Source organism: Astyanax mexicanus, chromosome 14, assembly GCF_023375975.1.
Source record: "Astyanax mexicanus isolate ESR-SI-001 chromosome 14, AstMex3_surface, whole genome shotgun sequence".
Taxonomy (NCBI): domain Eukaryota; kingdom Metazoa; phylum Chordata; class Actinopteri; order Characiformes; family Acestrorhamphidae; genus Astyanax; species Astyanax mexicanus.
Window position 1 is genome coordinate 1230778 of NC_064421.1, and position 24657 is coordinate 1255434.

At 38.2% G+C, this 24657-nt stretch overlaps 2 protein-coding genes across 2 annotated transcripts; both read left to right on the plus strand.

The window, feature by feature from the left end:
* The first annotated feature begins 1769 nt into the window (after positions 1 to 1769).
* Positions 1770 to 10355, plus strand: gemin2 (gem (nuclear organelle) associated protein 2). Its single transcript, XM_022664775.2, has 10 exons — positions 1770 to 1981; positions 3510 to 3594; positions 3697 to 3786; positions 4504 to 4563; positions 6124 to 6234; positions 6774 to 6818; positions 7778 to 7846; positions 7916 to 8026; positions 9184 to 9242; positions 10081 to 10355. Exons 1-10 carry the CDS (start codon positions 1866 to 1868, stop codon positions 10115 to 10117), a joined length of 783 nt encoding a protein of 260 aa, XP_022520496.1. The 5' UTR covers positions 1770 to 1865; the 3' UTR covers positions 10118 to 10355.
* Positions 10356 to 11600: 1245 nt separating this feature from the next.
* pnn (pinin, desmosome associated protein) lies at positions 11601 to 23389 on the plus strand. Its single transcript, XM_007241073.4, has 9 exons — positions 11601 to 11785; positions 14904 to 14975; positions 15069 to 15137; positions 15666 to 15741; positions 17795 to 17889; positions 18016 to 18091; positions 20175 to 20330; positions 20434 to 20572; positions 21701 to 23389. Exons 1-9 carry the CDS (start codon positions 11673 to 11675, stop codon positions 23122 to 23124), a joined length of 2220 nt encoding a protein of 739 aa, XP_007241135.3. The 5' UTR covers positions 11601 to 11672; the 3' UTR covers positions 23125 to 23389.
* Positions 23390 to 24657: the final 1268 nt, after the last annotated feature.

Here is a 24657-nt window from a genome sequence, read left to right on the forward strand (position 1 = left end):
GGTATTAACTTTCACTGCTATGCTGATGACACGCAACTTTACAATGAGGACCTCTGTCTTAATCAAATAACAGACTGTATTAAAGAGATTAAAAATTGGATGACACACAACTTTCTCTTACTTAATACTGATTCTATTAGGTCCTAATATTGATAAAAACATAAATGTTAATACTGTAGATGTAGACGGTCACTTAATTATACCTGGTAAAACTGTGAGAAACCTTGGGGTCATCTTTGACCCAATTCTTTCGTTTGATGCTCACATATGTAGCATAGTCAAAACTGCATTCTTCCATTTAAGAAATATAGCTAAAATCCGCAGTATACTCTCTCTGGAAGATGCTGAGAAGCTGGTACATGCATTCATAACCTCCAGGCTGGACTACTGCAACGCGTTTACACCATAAACTCCAGCTAGTTCAGAATGCAGCCGAGTGCTTACCAGAGCTAGAAAGTTCGATCATATTACACCTATTCTTTCATCCCTACATTGGCTACTTGTTAAATTTCGTATAGATTATAAAATACTTCTCCTGACGTATAAATCCCTCAATGGTCTGGCCCCGCATTATCTACAGGAACTCCTTACTCCTTACAATCCGCCGCGTTCACTCCGCTCCCAAGACGCTGGCCTGTTATTAGTCCCGCGTATTAGAAAAAACTATGCAGGAGGAAGAGCGTTCTTTTATAAAGCTCCCCAACTTTGAAATAGCCTCCCTATTAATATACGGGACTCAGACACACTCTCAATCTTTAAATCTAGACTCAAAACATTTCTATTTGCTCAAGCTTTTGAGTAATGTCTCATTACAATTTTCTTCCTCTTACAGCTTATCCAGCAAATATAAACCCTGTCCTAATCATCTGCTTTCTCTTTCTCTCCCCATGTCCTGAGCTGCTGCTACCAGTGCCCATCCCACTCCAGCAGAGTTTTATAAAACCATTCTAACCCCTTTTTCTTCCCTTTTTCAGCCCTGTCCTTCTACTCAAAAATCAGAATTATTACACAACCCTTCTAACTCTTGCTTTTTGTTTCTCTTTCTTTCCTTTCTGTTTTCTCTATCTATCTCTTTTACATGTATGGAGATGCTGTTCCTGATGTTCCCAGCCTGGCTCTCCACTGCCCGCTGTGTTGTTCTCCGGCTCTGCAGCCCTGCACTGATTACCATTAACACACTCAGTATCTGTTTCTGTATTAGCCATAGCTCTATAGTTTGTGCCCATCACATTCTTATATTCATAAATTAGTACCTGTTATATTAGCCATAGTTCACATTAATTCTCTGTACTGTTTTGTTCTGTTTGTTGTTTGTTGTTTGTTTGTACTGAGCGGGTCAACCCGAGTAGGATGGGTTCCTCGGACTGAGTCTTGGTTCCTTCCAAGGTTTCTTCCTCTTAAAGGGAGTTTTTCCTTGCCACTGTGTCACCATAAAATCAGCATCTCTGTGGTGCTGCTCATAAGAGGCGTGGACCTGTTTTTCCTGTAAAGCAGCTTTGTGACAACATTTGTTGTAAAAAGCGCTATATAAATAAAATTGAATTGAATGTAATTAACTCTTGATGAGTTCAGCACAGCTGTTAACTGAAAGACTGAATTCCAGGTGACTCTACCTCATAAAACTAACTGAGAAAATCCAGCAGAGATGTTCAAAACTGATCATCTAAACAAGAGGAGCTACTTAGTGATGTGTGTATATGAGCTGTGCTGCAGTAGCGCGGTGTGTCCTGCAGGGGGAGGTAGTGGTGGTGTGTGTGTGTGAGCTGCAGGCGGAGAAGAACAGTGTGAGGTAAACAGTAGCGGGAGAGCTGTGTGTGTTGAGAGCAGGTGAGTGTGTGTGTAGAACAGGTGAATAGAGGACAGGGATGGAGGAGCTGATGCCCAGACTGCTGCCGGTGGAGCCGCGCGCGCAGGAGGAGGAGGAAGGATACACTTTAAAGGAGCCGCCGAGGAACCCGCAGGAGTACCTGAGACACGTGCAGTACGAGCTTTTAGCACACACACTCTTATACACACACACAAACACACACAAACACACACACACACAGACACACACACACACACACACAGACACACACACACACACACACAGACACACACACACACACACACACACAAACACACACACACAGACACACACACACACAGACACACACACAGTTGTGTAAGCACAGAAAACTATAAACACTAGTTAAAGGATATTTATATCTCTACTAAAAAAACAGCGGAGAAATTAAAATAATGTATATTTTAATGTCATCATTTTATGGACTGAGTGCTACTGATTGGCTGCTAAAATGAAAATCTGGCTGCCGAGTGCTGATTGGCTGGCACTGTAACTACTGAGAACTGACTGGCTGGCATTCTAACTATTAAGCACTGGTTGATTCTGACCAAGAGCTAAGTGCTAAGTGGGCTGGTATTCCTAACTACTGACTACTTAATAGACTCCGACTACTGATTACTGACTACTGATTAGCTGGCATTCTGACTACTGACTACATTCTTTCTGGCATTGTGACTACTGACTAGCTGTTATGCTCACTACTGACTACTGACTAGCTACCATTCAGACTACTGACTTCTGACTAGCTGCCATTCTGATTACTGACTAGCTAGCATGTGATTCTGACTACTGTCTGGCATTCTGGCAACTCACTACTGACAATCTGGCATTCTGACTACTGACTAGCTGGCATTCTGACTATTGACTAGCTGGCATTATGACTACTGACTAGATGGCATTCTGACTACTGACTAGCTGGCATTCTGACTAGCTGGCATTCTGACTAGCTGGCATTCTGACTACTGACTAGCTGGCATTCTGACTACTGACTAGCTGGCATTCTGACTACTGACTAGCTGGCATTCTGACTACTGACTAGCTGGCATTCTGACTAGTTGGCATTCTGACTACTGACTAGCTGGCATTCTGACTAGTTGGCATTCTGACTACTGACTAGCTGGCATTCTGACTAGTTGGCATTCTGACTACTGACTAGCTGGCATTCTGACTAGTTGGCATTCTGACTACTGACTAGCTGGCATTCTGACTAGTTGGCATTCTGACTACTGGCAATCTGGCATTCTGACTACTGACTAGCTGGCATTCTGAATACTGACTAGCTGGCATTCTGACTACTGACTAGCTGGCATTCTGACTAGTTGGCATTCTGACTACTGACTAGCTGGCATTCTGACTACTGACTAGCTGGCATTCTGACTAGTTGGCATTCTGACTACTGACTAGCTGGCATTCTGACTAGTTGGCATTCTGACTAGTTGGCATTCTGACTACTGGCAATCTGGCATTCTGACTTCTGACTAGCTGCCTAAAGTCTTTATACCTCGTACCCTGGCCTGGATAGTGCACTGTCCTGGGCTAGTTGAAGTGCCCTATGTAGGGAGCATAGAGTGATTTAGGATGCAGCCTCACAGAACTAGTCTGAGTTGTATGAATGTGTGTGTGTGTGTGTGTGTGTGTGTGTGTGTGTGTGTGTGTATCACAGGCGTGAAGCTTCTCTGTGTCCGGATGTTGTTGTAGCTCAGATTGATCCCAAGAAGCTGAGGAAGAACCAGTCAGTGAACGTTTCTGTAAGTGTGTTTGTGTAAGATATAATGATAAGTGTGTGTGAGTGTGTGATATAATGGTGTGTGTGAGATGCTAAACGTGTGTGTGTGTGTGTGTGTGTTTAGCTCAGTGGCTGTCGGACGGCTCCTCACGGATTCTCCCCCAGCCTGAAGTGGCAGCAGCAGCAGGTCAGCAGCTTCTCTGAAGTCAGACAGGTAAAACACTTTTTATTACTTATCTGAGTAAAACAATCACTGAGCATAATAATGGTACAATAAACATTTTTTGTATTTGTAATAAACATTTTTATCAGTGTGTTAAATTTAGTAAATAAATAGAAACTGTCTGAAATGTGTAGAAAAATGTTCTGTAACATTTTGTTTAACATACATGTTAAATAAAATGTTATATAGATGTTCTTCTGTCCTGATGGAGAAGCAAAATCCAAGGTTTACTTTTTACAATTTTGAAGACTTTTATTATGTAAAAAAAGAGTAGATGTAGACCTGCCACAATATCTGTTTTTGCTTGGATTATATAGTGTCCCAGAAATGATTGCAGTAAACAATATTATTGTGATTTTATGCCTCTGATATAATTATAATATAATGGCATAATACTGCAATTATCAGTTTTAAAGAACACTAAACTGTAAAAACATAAACAAAAGAAAATAAAAACACTGTTTTTGAACAAAGTCAACTTATAGACTCCTTCATGTTTATAAGATCTTCCTGCCTAAAGGAACAAAAAATATATAAAATGATTTCAGCAAACAAAAAATGATTCAGTTTGTGTCCACATATTGTATGATAAATCGATTCTGTAATTATTGTAACAGACCTACAGTACTGGTGCAGTAATCGTTGCTGTATATCTCTTCTCTTTAAATGACTGAAGTAAAGTTACTCCTCTCTCTGTTTGTGTTTCAGAGTGTGGCCAAACACCGGCAGCACTGGAAAGCTCAGTTTCTGGATGATAATGTTGTGATGGTGAGCAGCAGATCAGCAGAACTGATCAGTAGGGTTCTGTACCAATCCTGAGAGTTCTTTAATCAATACGCTGTAGAAATGAACCCTGTCAGTCATTCAGAGAGCTGTTAAACACCAGAAACACCAAAAACTATTAAATGTACAATATATAAAAAACAAACATGTGTATGCATAAAACCACCCTGGCCCCACCCTCTAAAGCCCCACCAGAACACACTCACTAGTTCAGTTAAAGTAAATATAAAAAGGTTTGGGTCTGCTGGTTTAGAACCTCAGACAGTACACAGCAGGATTAGCCAGCAGACTTCGTCTGAGGGAGGAATCTGTACCTACTGTCCGTGGCAAAGCAGCAGATGAGGGAGATGTAAGAACTTTCAAATAATGTCAATAATGAGTTTTGTGGTTCTCTCACAGTTAAGCACCATTTTAGCACAAGCTAATGCTAATGCCTTTGAAACACTTAGCTTAAACATGGGACATGCCCAGCAACAGCTTATTTGCGTAAAAGTGACGAAGCCCTTAAATGGCTTGTTCTAAAAGGGACTGAAACTGGTGAGAATAGAGCTGTGAGATCTTTATCTTTATCTGAGAGTGATTTTGTATAAAGTATAAACTTCATGAACATGTTTTCTAGAGACCATAGACCTACTGTATTCTAACTTGTGTAAAAAGAGGTATAATATGTCCTCCTTAAACAAAATAACGTAAGTTAATAATCAGAAATAAAAACTAAAAAAAGAAAGAATGTGTAAAACAAAAGGCAAATAAGCCCATGTTAAAAGCATATAAAGCACATAAGGATAAGAACAATACTTTATTGTTCTAATAATATCCACCCCTAAAAAGGGGCATTTAAATGAGATATATTATAGATGTTTTTACACAAGTTAGAATACTGTAGGTCTATGGGCTACACAAAAAAACTCCACAAAATATATACACATAAAGATAAACCCCCCCAGCTCTATTCTTACACTTTCAGAACGAGCCGTTTAAGGGCTCTGTCACTTTTATGCAAATAAGATGTTGCTGGCCACGCCCCATGTATACGCTGAGAGTTTACCACAAGTTATTGTTAAGCTTGTGCTAAATATCCAAACATGAACAAGCTATTTCTTGCTTAACTGTGATAGAAGCACAAAACTCATTATTTGAGAGTTCTTACAGATACAGATTCCTCCCTCAAACAAAGTCTGCTGGCTAATTCTGCTGTGTACTGTCTGAGCTTCTCAAGCAGCAGACCGAAATGGAAACGTGTCTTTAACTAATCTAGTGGGGGTTGCTTGGTGAAGGGTGGAGCCAGGGTGGTTCCTTGCTGGTTTTCTTATTGTGATGTCACGATAAGGGAGGCTCATAGAAGCAAATAATTCCTGATACCAAACTATTTCAGCTGATGTAAAGGAAATGATTGGATTGTTTTTAAACGTAGTGTTTTTTACTGGAACTATGAGTAATCTGGGTTGATATGTAAGCAACAATACCTTACACTTGATTAATTTCAGCACAGGTAGCCAGTGTAGGTGATTCTGGTGTTCTATCATGTCTTCCCTCTGTCTGTAGCCCAAACCAGATGATGAGGACGGCTGGAGGCGATTCTGTCTCGGGGAAAATGTTTATTTAAACGTCACTCACAGTGAAGACCGAGTGAGTCCAGGACTGGATTATGTAAAGGTATAAATAAACTCTCACACTTTCCTTTTACTGGGTTTCCATAAAGAATATGAACACAAAGATCATTAAAGGTCATTAAACTCTCATTAAACTCACCACCAGTTAGGGTGTTCTTCATACTGGATGTTCACAGATCCTTAAAAAAGCCTGAAATACAATGTTCAACAAAACGGCGAAATGCATCACAACAAACCACCAGATCATCTTCTCTTGTGTTCACCTCTTGTGTGTGGCATGGTTAATAAAGTAAATACAGAAAGAGGGTTCTGGGTCTAGTTCTGGTCTAGCACATACTGTATTTTAGTGTAGTTTAGCATGGAGCAGCAGCAGAGATGCATTAGTTAGTAACTGTAGTAATTATTATCTGAATAATAAATCAGGTTAAACTGCACCTGAACAGCCGTTTAGCTCTAAGATGAGGAGTATATTTGATATTTGGGTCAGATCAAGAGCAGAACTTTTCCAACAGATTATTGATTTACTTGGACTAGTATTTATCCACTAATAGTTTCTTCTCGTTCTCTTTCTTGTTTGTTCAGATGGGCTTTCCTCCGTTTCTCAGCATCGTCAGCAAACTCAGTCAGGTGACTTTTTAACATCAGAAAATTATCAGTTAACTGTTGTAAACAAGCCTGTATAAGCCTGTTTATGAAATGCGTTTTTTCCTGTTAGGTTTTTTTGATCTTAGTCGACCTGTTTGTCTGATAACCCTGTAATCTGATAACCCTGTAATCTGATAACCCTGTAATCTGATAACTCTGTGTGTGTGAGAACCCTATATTTTAACAATTATGTACTCTAATAATCCTGTAATATGATAACCCTATTTTTCTGATAACCCTGTGATTTTATAACAATGTAATCTAATAACCCTATTTATCTAATAGCCCTGTAATCTGATAACACTGTAATCTGATAACCCTGTAATCTTAAACTCCTGTGTGTATGATAACCCTGTAATATGATCATTTTGTTTGTCTGAAAACTGTGTAATCTGATAACCCTATTTATCTAATTACCCTGTAATCTAATAAGCATGCTGTCTGATAATTGTGTAATCTGATAACCATGTAATCTATTAACCCTATTTATCTAATAACCCTTTAATATAATAAACCTCTTTATCTAACAACCCTATTTATCTAATAAACTTGTAATCTGATAACCCTGTAATCTGATAGCCCTGACATCTGATAACCCTGTAATCTGATAACCCTATTTATCTAATAACTCTATTTATCTGATAACCTTGTAATCTGATAACCCTGTAATCTAATAACCCTGTAATCTGATAACCCTGTAATCTGATAACCCTTTTTATCTAATAACCCTATAATCTGATAACCCTATTTATCTAATAACCCTGTAATCTGATAACCCTATTTATCTAATAACCCTGTAATCTGATAACCCTGTAATCTTATAACCCTATTTATCTAATAACCCTGTAATCTGATAACCCTGTAATCTGATAACCCTATTTATCTAATACCTCTGTAATCTGATACTCCTGTAATCTTTAACAACTCTTTTTGTTGTGTAGTCGACGGTTTCTGCAGTGCTGGAGTATCTGATCAGCTGGTTTGAGGAGAGAGATTTTGTTCCACAGCTGGTGAGTTTAGTTAAACTCTTCTAAATAACAGAACTTTACAGATGGTACTGAAAGCTCTTATCTCCACAGGGTCAGTGGCTGTATGCATTACTGGCGTGTCTGGAGAAGCCCCTCCTCCCTGAAGCTCATTCGCTGATCAGACAGCTGGCGAGGCGGTGCTCTGCAGTACGAGCAAACCTGGTAAACACTGCCTGCCTCTATTAGCCATTTATATGTAAACCGCTAACAACGAAAATGTAGAGTAGATTCCGAAGTGAAAATGGACAAATAGTATGAAGTTCACTAGAGCTTCACATGACGCCATGACACGAAAACAGAGCTGGTGGATGTTAGAGACCTTGCTCTCCTCCACTTTCTATTTAAGAATGCCCCACAGATGCTCAATTTAAAGCTTTAAAGCTATATCAATTTTGGGGCAGTCCATCACCTTTATCTTCACTTTACTCAGTAAAGCATTTGAGTGCTGAAAGCACTCATACAGCCTCAAACCATGATGCTACCACCACCATGTTTGCCTGTAGGCAAGGGACAATTTTCTTTGTACTCTTTACCAGGACGCCGCCAAATATGCTGGACACCATTTGAGCCAAACAAGTTTATCTTTAACTCCTCAGATCACAGGACATGGTTCCAGTAGTCCATGCTCTTAAACTGCTTGTTTTCAGTAAACTGTGTTCAGGCTTTCTTGTGCATCAGCTTCAGAAGAGGCTACCCTCTAGAACAGTGCGATGCAGACAGAGTTGATCTAATGTGTGCAGTATGTGTGAGCGTATGGTCTGAGCACTGCAGACTGACCTCACACTTCTTCAACCTCTGCAGCAATACTGGCAGCACTATTCTACACATCTGTTTTTTAAAGCCAGCCTCTGAATATAGAAATTTTAAAAGAATTTAGTAATTTTGTCGTAGATTTAGAAGTATGTAGTGATAAAATGATTATAGTAGGAGTCTTCAACATTCATTTTGAACAGGACCTACGTATTACTGTAATCATACTCTGGATTTATTTTTTAGTTTTGAATATTAGATAACCTCAATATTCTTATAGCCTAGGCTATCTTTATATAGAGCAGCAATTCTGTTTCCCACATCCACAGAGAGCTCTTTGCCAAGAGGTGGCATGTTTAATATCCAGTGGCCAAGTATGAGAGAATTGAACCCAAAACACCAAATTTAACCTAAGACCTTGAAACACTAACAAATCACATGACGCCAGGGACGGAAAATGGCTAATTTTGTCACGAATTTATATATAAAACCACACTTGTATATATTTTTAATCTATTGTAAGTATATTATACATGTAAAGTATGTTTTTGTGTTTCATTTTATTCTAGGAGAGCAAAGATGACGACAGGCTGTCAGCACTGAACTTGTTAATCTGTATAGTTGCCAGGTAAACTGTGTTTTTCTAACCAACATATCAATAACTTTAATGGATCATTCTAATGTTATATAGAGTTAATTACAGGTAGATACTCTCACTGATCACTGACTTTATTAATCTTTATTTGGGTTTAGTATTCTAATGTTATATAGAGTTAATTACAGGTAGACACTCTCACTGATCACTGACTTTATTCTTTATGTTTATTCAGGTTTAGTATTCAAATGTTATATAGAGTTAATTACAGGTAGACACTCTCACTTTACAATGACTTTATTCTTTGTGTTTATTTGGGTTTAGTATTCTAATGTTATATAGAGTTATTTACAGGTAGAAACTCTCACTGATCACTGATTGTATTAATGTTTATTTGGGTTTAGTATTGTAATGCTATATAGAGTTAATTACAGGTAGACACACTCACTGATCATTGATTTTATTAATGTTTATTTGGGTTTAGTATCCTAATGTTATATAGAGTTAATTACAGGTAGACACTCTCACTGATCACTGACTTTATTAAATTTTATTTGGGTTTAGGATTCTAATGTTATATAGAGTTAATTACAGGTAGACACTCTCACTGATCACTGACTTTATTAATGTTTATTTGGGTTTAGGATTCTAATGTTATATAGAGCTAATTACAGGTAGACACTCTCACTGATAACTGACTTTATTATTAATGTTTATTTGGGTTTAGTATTCTAATGTTATATAGAGTTAATTACAGGTAGACACTTTCACTAATCACTGACTTTATTATAGTTTATTTGAGTTTATAAATTTTAATGTTATATAAAGTTAATTACAGGTTCTTTTTTTTCCTCTTATTTCTTTTATTTAGGTATTTTGAGCAGATTGATTTGGCTGATAAAGAGTGAAGAAGACGATGCTGCAGATTATGGGAGATTTTTTGTAGATGTCTGTTTTCTATGATTACATGTATGAATGCTGTTATTTGCCAGAAACTGAATGTGTCTCAGCTGATCGACTGATTTCGTGATCAGTGATCAATATTGGTCAGTAGATTTATCAATGAATAGTTCCATTATAAAAACAGTTTACAGTGATTCATTTCAGCTGTATTGAAATAAACCTGTAATAAATCTACTGAGTGTGTTCCAGTTTAGGTTTTGTTTTCTTTTTCCATCACACACTGCATTACATCAGCAGTTTCTGAATGTGACTACTACTACTACTACTATTACTACTACTGATTATACTGACTGGCTAATTTGTCTCTATTTATGGAATTAATTTGGAAATAAAAAGGGAAAATATTTGCTATAAAATTAGAAATTAATATATATAAATATACATTTGTCGTTATTTGAAAATTGTTTTTTTTAATTTGGTCAGTCTTTGCTTTCATTTGTTTGTTTCTGTGGATTTTGTTTTTTGGATTTTGCTGCTAAAAACTTTCAAAATATATATTTGATATATTTATATTTTTATAATAATATATACATATATTTCCCCCCTAATAATAGCAGAAGTGTTAAGTATTTAGCTAATCTAGCACAAACTATTAAACCTTTAAAACCAACTATAATGTCCTACATATTACGGCAAGAACTACTCAGCTAAGTAATTTTTTTTTAATTACTTTAAGAAAAAATAAAGGTCAGTTGATATAAAAACATTCAATAATTGAAAGTATTTTCAAGTGCAGTTGCAAAAATGACCATCAAAAGCGTTATAAAGATAGAACTGGCCCTCATCAGGACCTATTTCCTTACTGTGCAGATGTCCTTCAACAGTACATTTTTTTAGTAATGTTCTAATCCGTATTACGGCAAGAACTACTCAAATATGTAAAGCAAAAAAAATTCTTTAAGAAAAACTGAAGGTCAGTCAATATGAAAAAAATAATAACTGAAAGTATTTTTAAGTGCAGTCGCAAAAAAGATCATAAAATACGTTTTAATGATGAAACTGGCACTCATCAGGACTTGTTTCCTTACTGTGCAAATTACTTGAAAGTCTTTCAACTTGAACTATTTGAGTAATGGTCTAATCTATATTACGGCGAGAACTACTCAACTAAGTAAAGAAAACAATACTATTTTCATTATCAGGTCAGTCGATCTGAAAAATTTCAATAACTCAAAGTGTCCTCAAATGCAGTCGCAATAAAAAAAAAGACCATAAATACGTTAGAATGATTAAACTGGCACTCATCAGGACTTATTTCCTTACTGTGCAGATTATAAACTCTTTGAATCTTGAATCTTTTAGGTTACATGTGACTCTTTATAAGCTGAATAATTGGCTGGCGCTGCCAGCACGAACCACCACGATTGGCGGAAGTTAACGTGAGGGTCGGCGCCTATTGGCTGCTGTGTTTGTCCATCATCAGGTAGAGGTGGAACTCCGGCGGTGCTCCATGCTGGTTAGCGGTAGCGGCAGTAGGGCTAGCTGAGCTATCGGAGCAGGATGGCGGTGGCGGTGCGGAATCTGCAGGATCAGCTGGAGAAGGCAAAGGAGAGCCTGAAGAGTGTGGACGAGAACATACGGAAACTCACTGGCAGAGACCCCAACGAGCTACGGTACGACCGGGGACCGGGATCAGCTCCGGTACAGCGGGGGAACGGGGCTAGCGAGCGGCTAACCGCAGCATGCTAACCGGCTAAGCTAGTTAGCTTACCTTTAGTTTAGAGAGCTAGCTAACGTTAGCTGTGGTTAAATACAGGGGCTGTAGCTCTAATACAGAAAATAGGGTGCACACTTGTGCTCTAACTAGCTAGGGCACTTAAAGCTATTTGGCTAGATTAACATGTAGAATGGGGTAATTACATTCTGTCGATTTCTAACCCCATTAGATAATAAAATAAGCGTTTTACTAATATGTCATATCAGTATTTAAAATGTAATCGCTGCGGTGTGCTACTAAAGTGCACACTTCTGTGTTGTGCCCTAACGAGGGCACTTAAAGCTAGTGTTAGAAGGCTAAACAAGACATTAGGGATTCATTCCAACATACTAGCTAGCTAGCAAAATAAACATTTTACTTATATATATATATATATATATATAATGTCATACATCAATATATAATATTTAATTATGTTTTGTGCCATAGCTAGGGCACGCAAAGCTAGCTAATATGCATTCATACATACATACAATTGCTACGGTTTAAAGTGCATACTTCTGTGTTGTGCCCTAGATAGGGCACTTAAAACTTGCGTTAGTTAGTTAACTAACTAGTTAATATTAATTAATATGTAATATTTAGCACAGTGTTGTCCGTGTTTTCAGTAGTATATAACATTTAACTCTGTTCTGTGCCTTAGTTATGGCACATAAATATAGCTAAAATGAATGCAAACATATATGCATGCATACATACATACATACATACATACAATTGCAATTTGTTTAAAGTCCATACTTCTGTGTTTTAAGAATGCAGAGCTTTGACACTTTCCAACTTATTAGCTAGTTAATATACTAGTACATATAACAAAACATATATATATATATATATATATATATATATATATATATATATATATATATATATATATATATATATATATATATATAGTCAAGTAACGTTAGTTTTATTGTCTAATCTACATATGTAAAGGATATATAGAGGACTTAAAATACAATACAATAAATCAAGATTATTATTGGCCAATAAAATAAATCTATGACTAACATGTAATACAATATATTAATACATTTTTGAATTGCTGCGGTCTAGTGTGCTAGTGTGTGTGCTAATTAGGGCACCTAAATTAACTAGATTAGCAAAGCAGTTAGCTAGCATTGGTTTCAGACTAGATTGGAGTGAAAGGTGCATTCCAATTTTGACCACTTGTTAATAAAAAACAATATTTTATTGTGCAATTTAAGCTAATTACCTAACTTTTATAGTTTAAGGTAGAGTAAGTTGTTGTATAATAACGTGTTTAAAACGTTCCCTCGGCTTGTTTAAGCGAGAGTTACAGGTGGTAGATAGTTAGTGTATTGGGACGCACCCGAAGCTCTTCCTGCCTAACTAGGGCGAAACTGCGCAAAGCTAAGCTAGGCTAGCGAAACTGTGTTAGCTTAGCTTAGCAAGCCCAGCACTGATTGAGCTCAGCAATGCTATGCTAAGCTAATTTTTAAGGCGTATGGTGTCATTTATGAAGGTGAAAGTGTAGTTTTATAGCTAATATACACCAACAGAAAGGATATGGGTGCATGATAATACAGATTGTCTCCTAATATTGTAGATAAATATTAAATATTTTAGTTATTTCTGACAAATTTGCTGCTAATGTTTGCTAACTACATAGTTAGCAGTTAGCTCAGCTGTCTTTAACTCATGCTGACTAGCATAACTAGCTATCCTAGCTAACGTTACCTCAGTGTCAAAATATAATATTTACACTTTATTAAAATGTTTATTTAAGTACTGTGGTGATTTACAGCACATTTAAAGGTTTGTTATCTAGTTCATCAGTTAAAACAGTAGCTGGTGAGTGTAATATTAGGCTATTTGGTTAATATAACAGTTAAAATGGTATATAATATTTCTACAGGCCAAGCAGTGCTGTCAGTCATGTGTGTTTTTTAATAAGTATAATCAACAAACTGCAATGTTTAAGGTATAGTTACTGTAATTCGTGCATTATAAGTATTAGAAATTAACTTACTTTTATAATCTTGGCAGAATTTAAGGCTGCTTTCACACCTACCTTTTTGTGGTAGTGCTGGGTGGTATGACTGAAAATATGTATCATCATGTAGATCACATTTATCTATCTATCTATCTATCTATCTATCTATCTATCTATCTATCTATCTATCTATCTATCTATCTATCTATCTACAGGCCTGGAAAAATATATAGGTATATGTTTAAGTAAAATTAACATTTTATTCTATAAGCTACAGACAACATTTTTTTTATTCCAAATAAACATATTTTTATTTATAGCAATTATTTGCAGGAAATGAGAAATGGCTGAAATAACGAAAAAGATGCAGAGCTTTCAGACCTCAAATAATGCAAATAAAACAAGTTCAAATTCATAACGTTTTAAGAGTATAGAAATCAGTATTTGGTGGAATAACCCTGTTTTTTAATCACCTTTTTCATGCATCTTTGAATGTTCTCCTCCACCAGTCTTACACACTGCTTTTGGATTACTTTATGCTGCTTTACTCCTGGTGCAAAAATTCAAGCAGTTGGTGTTTTGTCGTATCACCAAAAGTATTGCTAAAATACCATGAAATGTTGTGATCTTATTTTAAGGCCATATTGCCCATTCCTACCAGGCAGTGTATAATATCAAACATTAAATGATATCTTTAGTTAGTATAGGGTTAACTTGGTCCCACAAAATTACAGAATATAAAAAGGAATCTGTCTGCATTTACAGATACGATGGAAAACTTAAAAAGATATACCAACAACCGTTAACACAGCTTCCTTATCAACAAAATATATTTTAAGACAGTTCTATAAACAGACCTAAAATACTCGATTTCTCAACTGTTCTATTGCACAAGTAAGACAGGGTAAATATAAATGTACTAATTATAGTTATAAGGTGGGGTGCATGTATGTAAAGGGAGTGGGATTTAGACAGAAAGCTAGAATTCAGCACAACACCTGTAGATATCTGCAGTGTTTTAAAGCCCACTCACTCTGATCTGCTTTGGTTTCAGGCCGGGTCAGACCAGGCGTTTGTCCATCACAGGCCCAGGTGGAGGTAGGGGGCGTGGCATCGGTATACTGAGGTGAGTCTGTGTTTTGCTTTATTCGGATGATAAATCTTCTGCGTGTTGTTGGTTTGCGTTTGTAATAAAACGCCTCGTTTTTCTTGTTTTAAGGCGTGGACTCTCTGATGGCGGTGGAGGACCGCCAGCCAAACAGAGGGACATCGAGGGGGCACTCTTGAGGTACGAGCTGCACATTAATATTACTGTTTAAATAGTTCTTATTTATGTTCTCTGTACTGTAAAAACTAATTTCAGGAAGTTAGCTCTTTAAACATGTCCCTGTGCCCAGGTTTTGTTATTAATATCTGTTTTAACCTATAATAAAACATGATTTTAATGCAGTGCATGAAGTACAGTATCTCCCTAACCATTAGCCAGCTGGTTTAAGTAATGTTAGTAATGTTGGTGAACAAGGGAAGTCAATGCTGAGAACTGTCATTATCTCAGCCAAATACATTTTAATGTGTATGTGTTAATGTTAAATGATTTTTGGGATATTGTGTATAAATTGCGAGAGACTCCCTGAACTTCCTTGACTTTGTGGGATGACTGATCTGTTTGGCTGTTTTAATCTGTTTTTATATATATATTTTTTTAGAAATTTAGTAATAACAATAGAAATAAAGGCAGTTCAGGTGATGTGAATGTTTTAGTACATTGTGTTTGTTGCAGATTTAGGCTGATTATAACGCATTAAACCCGTTTCAGGCTGGCGGGGGATCAGAGAGCCAGGAGAGATTCACGCCATGACAGCGACGCTGAGGATGATGACGATGTCAAAAAAGTGAGAATTTCCTGTTTGTTTGTTTTTTATGTGTTTTTTTAAAGCAATAGGAAATCCTGAATGTTTTAATAAATCACAAGAATGTGGTCAGAAGACTCTGGGGGACTTATAACTTCACCCATGTCACTAATAATACAGTTTTGATTTACAGTTTTGGTTTGTACAGGCATGAAAAACATGTAAAAGTAAAATAGCAATTTCCAAGCCTGAATAAGTTGCTCTACAAATCTTAGTATTTCCGTTTATCGACTGAGAAAAACTGTTTTGGGTATCAAAAAAATAGTGTAATGTTTGTGCAAATCTTTCACGTCACTTAGCTTTAGATAGCTGGCTGACTGGAGTTTTTGCTTCACTGTAAGTGTAAATTCAATCAGTGAGAAAAATGTAATTTAATTAGGCGTGGGCAATATTATATCGTATACAATATATCATGAGAACAGAAATATCATATTAAAAATCCATATCGTGATAATAGGGCTGTTCTGTCTTAAAAGTAGTCTATTATTTACTGTGAAGCTTTAGGTGTATTTATTGTATAATTGTTTTAGTTTGCAGTTTATATGCATGCACTAAATATTCTGTAATATTTTTTGCTGCATTATATTATTTTATGATATATTATTTATTTTGCCACATTATGATTATACTGTTATACTATTATACTATATTCCTGAAACTAATTAATTATTTTAGTTTTCCTATATCGCCAAGTATATCGTTATCGCAAAAATACCCTGAAATATCTTGATATTATTTTAGAGCCATATCGCCCACCCCTACATTTAATGAATATTAATATCTGGATTAATTTAGAAAAAATATAAGGCAGAAAAACAAAGACATAAATGTGCAGAATGTCTGCATGTCTGTACTGCTATTTTAAATGTTATATGTTCGTGAAAATTAGCTGCAAAGGCATGAATAAAGCATGAAAAAGTCATGGAGATGTATTGATAGTGTATGGACCCTGAATTTAATATAAATCATTTACACACTAATACACACTAACTGATTGCCCACTTGATTTGGTGTATATATTTTTCTCCTATATTGTTTAAGCCTAGTTAAGGTGTAGCTTTACAGAAAAATGATTTATATTTAAATCGTATTAACCTGACTAGAGCGTTTACAGGTGTGAATGATCCACAGGTAGTGAGTTATGAGTTAATGGGTGTATTGGTTCTGTTAAGATCAGTGATTGTCTCTCTGCAGTAGAGTGAAGAGCTCAGTCTGGGAGATGTTTATTAACTCTGGTGATCTTTTGTCTCTGAGGGCTGGAGGTGATGGGTGGGTGAGTTTAGTGTGGGGTGTTTAGATTAGGTGTGAAAGGGGCAGTTAAGGGTGTTAACAGTGATCAGCACTGTGGGGTTGTGTTGTGGAGTGTGTGTGTGGTTTTGATTAGTTTTCTGAGTGGAATAATTATAAACTGAACTATTATAGTTGTTTTTAAGATTGCAGTTCAATATATATAATCATATTAAACAATCCAAATACATTTTTATTACAACGGGTAAATGTATATTTATGTTTCGTTTGATATCATTTGTAATCCTTAAATCTCATGCAGTTATTTTTTTTGTTTTAATCTTGTTTCCTGTGAGTGGACACGTTTTAAAGCATTTTACTACACGTCATTAAAATAAAAAAAATATTAAATAGGTCAAACATTGTACAACTAGTAATCAGATGCTAGAGCTTTAGGGGTAAGCAATATGATTTATTAAATATATATGTTTTGTATTTTAATTATATGCCGTGTTATGACAGGCAAAATATGTAGGCCCATATTTAGGACAATACAGTTTGTAGACCAGCACAAATGCTGTTGTACTAAATTTAAATCAGACTAGCATATATATTTTTTATTCCTGTTTAAAATATATTGTGCAAAATCCCACCATCACAGTGAAAACATATTCTGTGTGTTTAATAAGGGACATTTAAATGTAGTTTAAAAGCAGTTTAGTTTGATTTTTACATTTTCTTTTATAATTCATTAATTTGTTTCATAATAATTTAATTATCATTAAACCTCTGATTGTTTCGTTTGCAGCCGGCGTTGCAGTCATCAGTAGTAGCTACCTCCAAGGAGCGAACGCGCCGAGATCTGATCCAAGATCAGACCATGGACGAGAAGGGCAAACAGAGGTAGCAGCTCCACTCGTCTTCCTGCCTTTTATCAGAATTATCTTTCTATTCCTTTGGAAAAATCTGATGTTTGTAACGAGCTGATGATTTTATTGATGTGATTTTTTTTTTTTGCTGTGTTTTTAGGAATCGGCGCATGTTTGGCCTGCTGATGGGAACTCTGCAGAAATTTAAACAGGAGTCCACTGTGTCCACAGACCGGGTACATCATTGTTTTAATAGGAACACCCTAGAAACCACCTAGCAAAACCCCAGTAACACTGTAGCAGCAACTTAGCAACACCAGAAGTCCACAGTCAACAGCAGAAGTATAGCAACCTCTCAGTAACCACTGAACATCATCTTGGCAACCGACAGATACTTCAGTAACACTGTAGCAACACCTTAGCAACCAACAAATTCCCCACAGCAAGACCATAACAACTGCCTAGCAATGTCTTTGCTGTTGGTTGTGGATTTCTGGTGTTGCTATGCGGTTGCAGAGGCATAGCAACATCTCAGTAACCACTTAACAGCATCTGAGCAACAAATAAATTTGCTGCAGCAAGACCTTAGCAACTGCCAAGCAACGTCTTTGCAACACCAGTAGTCCACACCCAACAGCAGAAGAGAAGCAACATCTCAGTTATCACTTGACAGCGTCTTGGCAACCGATAGATGCGTCAGTGATGCTGTAGCAACACCTTAGCAACCAACAAATTCACCACAGCAAGACCCAAGCAAGTTCTTAGCAACATCGTTGCAACCGTATAGCAACACCCGCAGTCCACAGCCATCAGTATCGGTATAGCATATCTCAGTAACCACTTAACGGCATGTAGCAATCACTTAGCAACCAACAAATTCACCACAGCAGCATCTCATTAATCCATAACGGCATATAGGCAACTGACAGATGCCTAGGTAATAGGGGTGGGAATCGTTTACTATCTCACGATTCGATTCGATTCCGATTTTGGGGGCCACGATTCGATTCAAAATCGATTTTTGATTCAAAACGATTTGAATTATAAAAATTTCTGCTTCTGGCTTATGAATCTTATTGAAAAAAACCCTCCATAATATACACTGGTCCTGGAGCAGGTAATGTGTTACAAAAACAATAAAATGTGCAGGAATGTGGGTCCTCAGTGACAGAGGAATCACTGGGATATCACAATGACGTTAATGAACAATAAATAAATAATAAATAACACTGCTTTATTACCAGGCTACTAGCGGTGGTGTGTAGGTGACGCTGCTGGGCTGATGTGATGATAGCAGTGGAGCGCTAAAGTTCAGGAGCAGCTGCTGATTAACTAGTTAATTTAAGGTCGTTGTATTTCTTCAGAAAGGGGGCAGGAGGTGGAGAAATTAATTCATATTGTCCATTCCTTAATTCCTCTGTGATGAGGAGCTGAAATTAGCTCTGATTAGCTTATTGTATTTTTCCGTTCCGCCTTAAATGCTGCAGCCCGCTGCCACCTGTAGCGTTATTTAAGGTGGAACTGGAAAGTTAGCTAGTTAGCTAGCTAACAGTTACTGAAACTAACTACTAGCGATCTTTTTTATGCTTGTTATGAAGCATTCTGCCATAAAACATTGAAACTACACGTTAATCTAATGTAATATAGTGCTTGTTCTGCCATCTTACCGGTGATTCTCAAACACCTACGCTCTGTGTGTGTCTGGAAGATCTCCGTTTGAAAGGACAAGCGCTATCCCCAGGGTTGCCAGGTCCAACAAAAATACCCAGCCCAAAATCAGTCTAAAACCCGCCCCTCAGAATCGATTTTGGGACATTTTAAATCGATTCTGAATCGTAGTAAATGAGAATCAAGATTCTTATGTGAATCGATTTTTTGGCACACCTCTACTAGGTAATACTGTAACAACCACTTGGCAGCACCTTAGCAACCAACAAATTCCCCACAGCAAGTAAATGCTCAGCAACGTCCTTGTGACCGCATAGCAACACCAGAAGTCCACAGCCAACAGCAGAGCTATAGCACTTAACAGCATCTTGGCAACCGACAGATGCCACAGTAACACTGTAGCAGAAACTTAGCAACACCTTGGCAACCACCAGCTGGTTCAAATCCCAGATCATGCTCTTTGCATCAGCAACCAGAGTCTGAGAGAGTACAGCAAGAACATGCAGCATCTACTAAACAGCTTACCGTTCTGCTGCCATCATTCATGAACTGCCTTCTAGTTCTTACTTGCTGATTTCTTCATTTTAGATCCTCGTTATATACGGTTTAGAGTGTGTTTGACGTTCTCCCGCTGTGTTTGAACTCCTGCAGCTGAAGCGACGGCAGGAGATCGAGCAGAAGCTGGAGGTGCAGGCGGAGCAGGAACGTAAGAAGGTGGAGAGCGAGAGGAGGGAGCTGTTTGAGGAGAGACGGGCGAAGCAGACCGAGCTCAGGCTTCTGGAGCATAAAGTGGAGCTCGCTCAGCTGGTGAACATCTCGCACTTTATTCACCTTCAGAATCCATACAGATCATCTTCTCAGAACCGCCATGACCCGTTAACTAACCTGTTGTGTTCTGTTAATGTTTCAGCAAGAGGAGTGGAACGCTCACAACTCCAAAATCATAAAGTTCATTCGCACCAAGACCAAGCCACCCATCTTCTACCTGCCGGGTCGCATGTGCTCAGCCACTCAGAAGCTCCTGGATGAGTCCCAGAAAAAAATGAACGGTGAGTGTTTAAAGACCTAACGAGCTAAAATCCAGTTGTTCTCAACCTCTTCCTCATTGTCTGCAGTAGCTAGTAAAAGAAAATATTTGATCAGGAAAAGCACTGTGTCCACCTCAACCCATTAATTAGTATTCATGGTTCTGCCCACCTCTGCTCGGGACCGCCCACAGACAGAGCTGAAGCCGGGCGGCGACGCCGTCTCGTCAGATAGGAGATAAATAACAGTGCTAGGAACAGCATGCAGTTCATTCCTGTGTTATTTGTGCGAATAACACATCAGTGTTTATATACTTTACCCAGTAATTCAGAGCTAAGAAACAAATGGTTAGAAAAACACCACCAGCCAAGTACAATTGAGATAGATAGGTGTTTAGATGTTTAGAAAATTTCTGTTTACACTAGTTAAAAGTAAAAATACACCCCAGGGGTTTTGTTCCAACTGCCTGGGCGGCTGGATTTTTACTTTCTGGACCTGGACCACCCACCTCTGTTTGTAACTATAGGTTTAAATAGGATCTCCGGTGGATTTGGTGTTTTACAGAGACCCTAAGACTAGATCAACAATTTGAATGATCACTGTTAACATGCCCACCGCGTTTACATATCGTGGTGTACCAAATTGAAAAACTCTGGAATTTAATCAAGAGGAAGATGGATGATCACAAACCATCAAACCACCAAACTGAACTGCTTGAATTTTTGCACCAGGAGTAAAGCAGCATAAAGTTATCCAAAAGCAGTGTGTAAGACTGGTGGAGGAGAACATGATGCCAAGATGCATGAAAAAAACTGTGATTAAAAACCAACCAGGGTTATTCCACCAAATATTGATTTCTGAACTCTCTGCATCTTTTTTTATTTCAGACATTTCTTATTTTCTGCAACTAAATGCTCTAAATAACTATATTTTAATTTGGGAGAAATGTTGTTTGTTTTATTCTATAAACAAATGATGTTCATTTTACTCAAACATAAACCTATAAATAGCAAAATCAGAGAAACTGATTCAGAAACTGAAGAGCTCTCCATTTTTTCCAGAGCTGTAAAGTGTTGGGAGTGTTTTTTGGAAGAGAGAATAATACTAGTTTTATCTTTGATCATTAATACCTGTATCTTGTTTTTCTGCAGCCGTGTTTGACGAGAGGCGTGAAGCTTTCGCCGAGCACCTGAACAAGATGGAGGCTCGGCCCAGGCGTCAGCCCCAGCGGGCTGCGGAGAGGGGGGCGGAGGAGGCCGGCCGGGCCGAAGAAACGAAGAAGGAAGATGGAGAGGAGGAGGAGGGTAAGCAGAGAGTAAGGCTGACAGGTAAACGACACGCTGTGGAGATGGAGGAGGATGAGGATGAGGAGGATGAGGAAGAGGTGGGGGAGGAGGAGAAGGAGCAGAAGCAGCGAGAGGAGGATAGGGAGGAGAGGGAGGTGGAGATGGAGGATGAGGGGGAGCGGGAGAAGGGCAAGGATAAGGAGGAGGAAGAGGAGGAGAGTAAAGCAGAAAGAGATGATGAGAATAATGAGGAAGAGCAGGAACAGTCTTCAGCAGCACCAGTGGTAGTGGTGGAGGAGGAGAAAGATGATAAGGAGGAAGAGGAGAAAATGGAAGTTACAGAAGCAGCAGCAGTAAGGGTGCAGGAGGAGAATGAGGATGATGATGAGGATAAAGATGAAGAGCAGGAGATAGCTGGGGGTCAGGCAGTGCAGATCCAGGATCAGGAGAAGAGCCCAGAGGCAGGAGTAGTAGTAGAAGAAGAGAAAGAGGTAGGTAGTGAGAGCAGGAAGCAAGAAGTAGAGAAGGAAAACCATCAGGAGAGCATCGCCCAAGAGTCCCAGGAAGCCTCTGAAAGCATCATGGACGTCCAACCTCAGTCTGAAGAACCTTTCGGATCTTCCAAACCTTCCGAACCTTCAGAACCAACTGCAATGGAGCAGCAAAGCAGCACCTTTGAAACGGATAGCGCCATGGAGCTCCAAAAATCAAGGCCAGAAAAAGAATCCCCAACTGAACCACCACTAATGCCCCAACCTCAGGAGCTCAAAACCAGCCCCAACAAGGAGGTGGAGGAGACGGAGCAAGGCGAGGAACAGCGCGGCCGCAGCGGCGGCAAAGCCCGTCCGAAACGCAGCCGGAGCCGAAACCGGAGCAGCTCCAGCTCCTCCAGCAGCTCCTCGTCGTCCACCAGCTCCAGCGGCTCCAGCTCGTCTTCCAGCGGCTCCAGCAGCCGCAGCAGCTCCTCCGCCTCGTCTTCCTCGTCCTCCAGCTCGCGCAGCCGCGACAGAGACACCGGCCACTCCAGGCGCCGCAGGAACTCCGACCGCGAGCGCAAGAAGGGAGAGAGAGGCGGCGAGAGAGGCAGCGGAGGGCACAAGTCCTCCAAAAGTGGCGGCAGTGGCGGGCGCGAGAGCAAGGGCTCCAAGGATAAGAGCTCAAAGTCGGACAGGAAACGGACGAGCTCGGAAGGGAGCCGGGCGGGAAAGAGGTCGTCGCGTGGCGACCGGAGCGAACGCAGCGACCGCGATCGGGATCGCAAATCCGATAGAAAAGAAAAGAGGCGCTAGTTCTGGAAAGCATGGAAAACTTGCTCTGTTTTTCTCTGTGTTTTTTTTATTTTGGCAAAAAAACAAGGCCAGGTTGTTAAAAATAAAAAAGCGCTCTTTTTTGAAATTCGCAGACACTCAAAATGGCTTTTAAATTGGAATTCTTATCCTAGTCTTCGTTTTTTCTTTTTGGTTTTGATTTGTATTAAAACCTCCTGTCTGGTATTTTCCTGAGTTAAAACACCTGTATATTTTTTAGCTTTTCTACCATCCGGTTTTAAGTAAAGCGTAAAAATGTAAACCGTAAAACTTGCATCACGCCAAACCCAATTCAACATTTATCTATCTAATCTTTAGACCAGATTTGTACACTATGAGAAGATGAGAAGGCACGGAGACTCGAAGCGAAGAGTTGAGTCGATCTGAAACGAGGCGTTTAAATACATATATATTAATAATAATACTGGACGTAAATGTTTTTGGCTTCAGTACTGCCTGTGTTGTCGCGGTCACGTTCACGTTTGTAGAGTCGTAGCCTCTTTTTAAGTCCTCTCTTTATTTTTCTTTCCTTGTTCTTTTTCTTGCGTAGTCGTGTGGTGCAGATGTTCGCTAAGCTAAGCTTTCTGTAAACGCGGGACGTCCACCTTAACGGTTAAAGGTGGCACGGTCTGTTTTTTGGAGAGCTGCTGACTTTTTTTTGTATAAACCCGTACATCGTAAACATCAGATATATTGGGGAGAAATAAAAAATAAAGACGTGATAAATTAAATATACTCTCTCTGTTTCTTCATTTGTTGTCTGTGTTAATATTCTATTATTATATAATGTATTTTTTTTAATGCACTTATATGCCTGGTGTTATATAACAGTAGCTAACTTCCTGGAACAAGATGCTAAAGAATGCTCCACCTACCTGTGGGATTTGTGGGCGTGGTCTCCTGCATTGAATGTAGATGTGGAGTCTGGATTTCTGCCAGAAGCTGCCGGTCACCATCATTAGCCCCCACTGCACTACTGTTCACTGTGAATGAGTAATATTAGCTTCTATGGTGATGTAAAAAAAAAAAAAAAGTTAAATACCTTAAACATCTTCAGAAATGGAGCATTTCATGCATCTGCACACACCATTAGCCCTTATTAAATCATGTTTTTTTATATGGTTTATTTTAAACTAAAAGAACAGTATATTTTAGTATTATCTTAATATGAAGTGTTTGCAGCTTTTAAAGGAGCACTTTCCCAGAGTTTTCTGTTGTTATATATATATATAATTGTTAAAAAGCTAATCTGGCTTCTAATCACTTGTTTTTTTTTTTAAGTAAATTGAGAAAAGTCTATTAAATACATTTATTTTTAGAGTCTATGGCTTTAAAATGGACTTTGCTCAATTGAGTGAACTGTCTAAAATCTAAAATGTAATTTTTTATTACATAAAACCTGATCATTGGATTGTTTTAAGTGGTTTATTCGTGTTAGACACAGTCAACTTTTTAAGACATAAAATTCTTGTTTTTCTCAAAATATTCCATAAAAATATTAATATTTAATTAAAA

Bases quoted from the DNA above. Each gene is read 5' to 3' on its own strand.
- pnn (XM_007241073.4), top strand. From the start codon at position 11,673: ATGGCGGTGGCGGTGCGGAATCTGCAGGATCAGCTGGAGAAGGCAAAG. The intron at 15,742-17,794 runs GTGAGAATTTCC...TTTCGTTTGCAG, and splicing joins ATGATGACGATGTCAAAAAA to CCGGCGTTGCAGTCATCAGT. The intron at 17,890-18,015 runs GTAGCAGCTCCA...CTGTGTTTTTAG, and splicing joins GACGAGAAGGGCAAACAGAG to GAATCGGCGCATGTTTGGCC.
- gemin2 (XM_022664775.2), top strand. From the start codon at position 1,866: ATGGAGGAGCTGATGCCCAGACTGCTGCCGGTGGAGCCGCGCGCGCAG. The intron at 7,847-7,915 runs GTGAGTTTAGTT...TTATCTCCACAG, and splicing joins GAGATTTTGTTCCACAGCTG to GGTCAGTGGCTGTATGCATT. The intron at 8,027-9,183 runs GTAAACACTGCC...ATTTTATTCTAG, and splicing joins CTGCAGTACGAGCAAACCTG to GAGAGCAAAGATGACGACAG.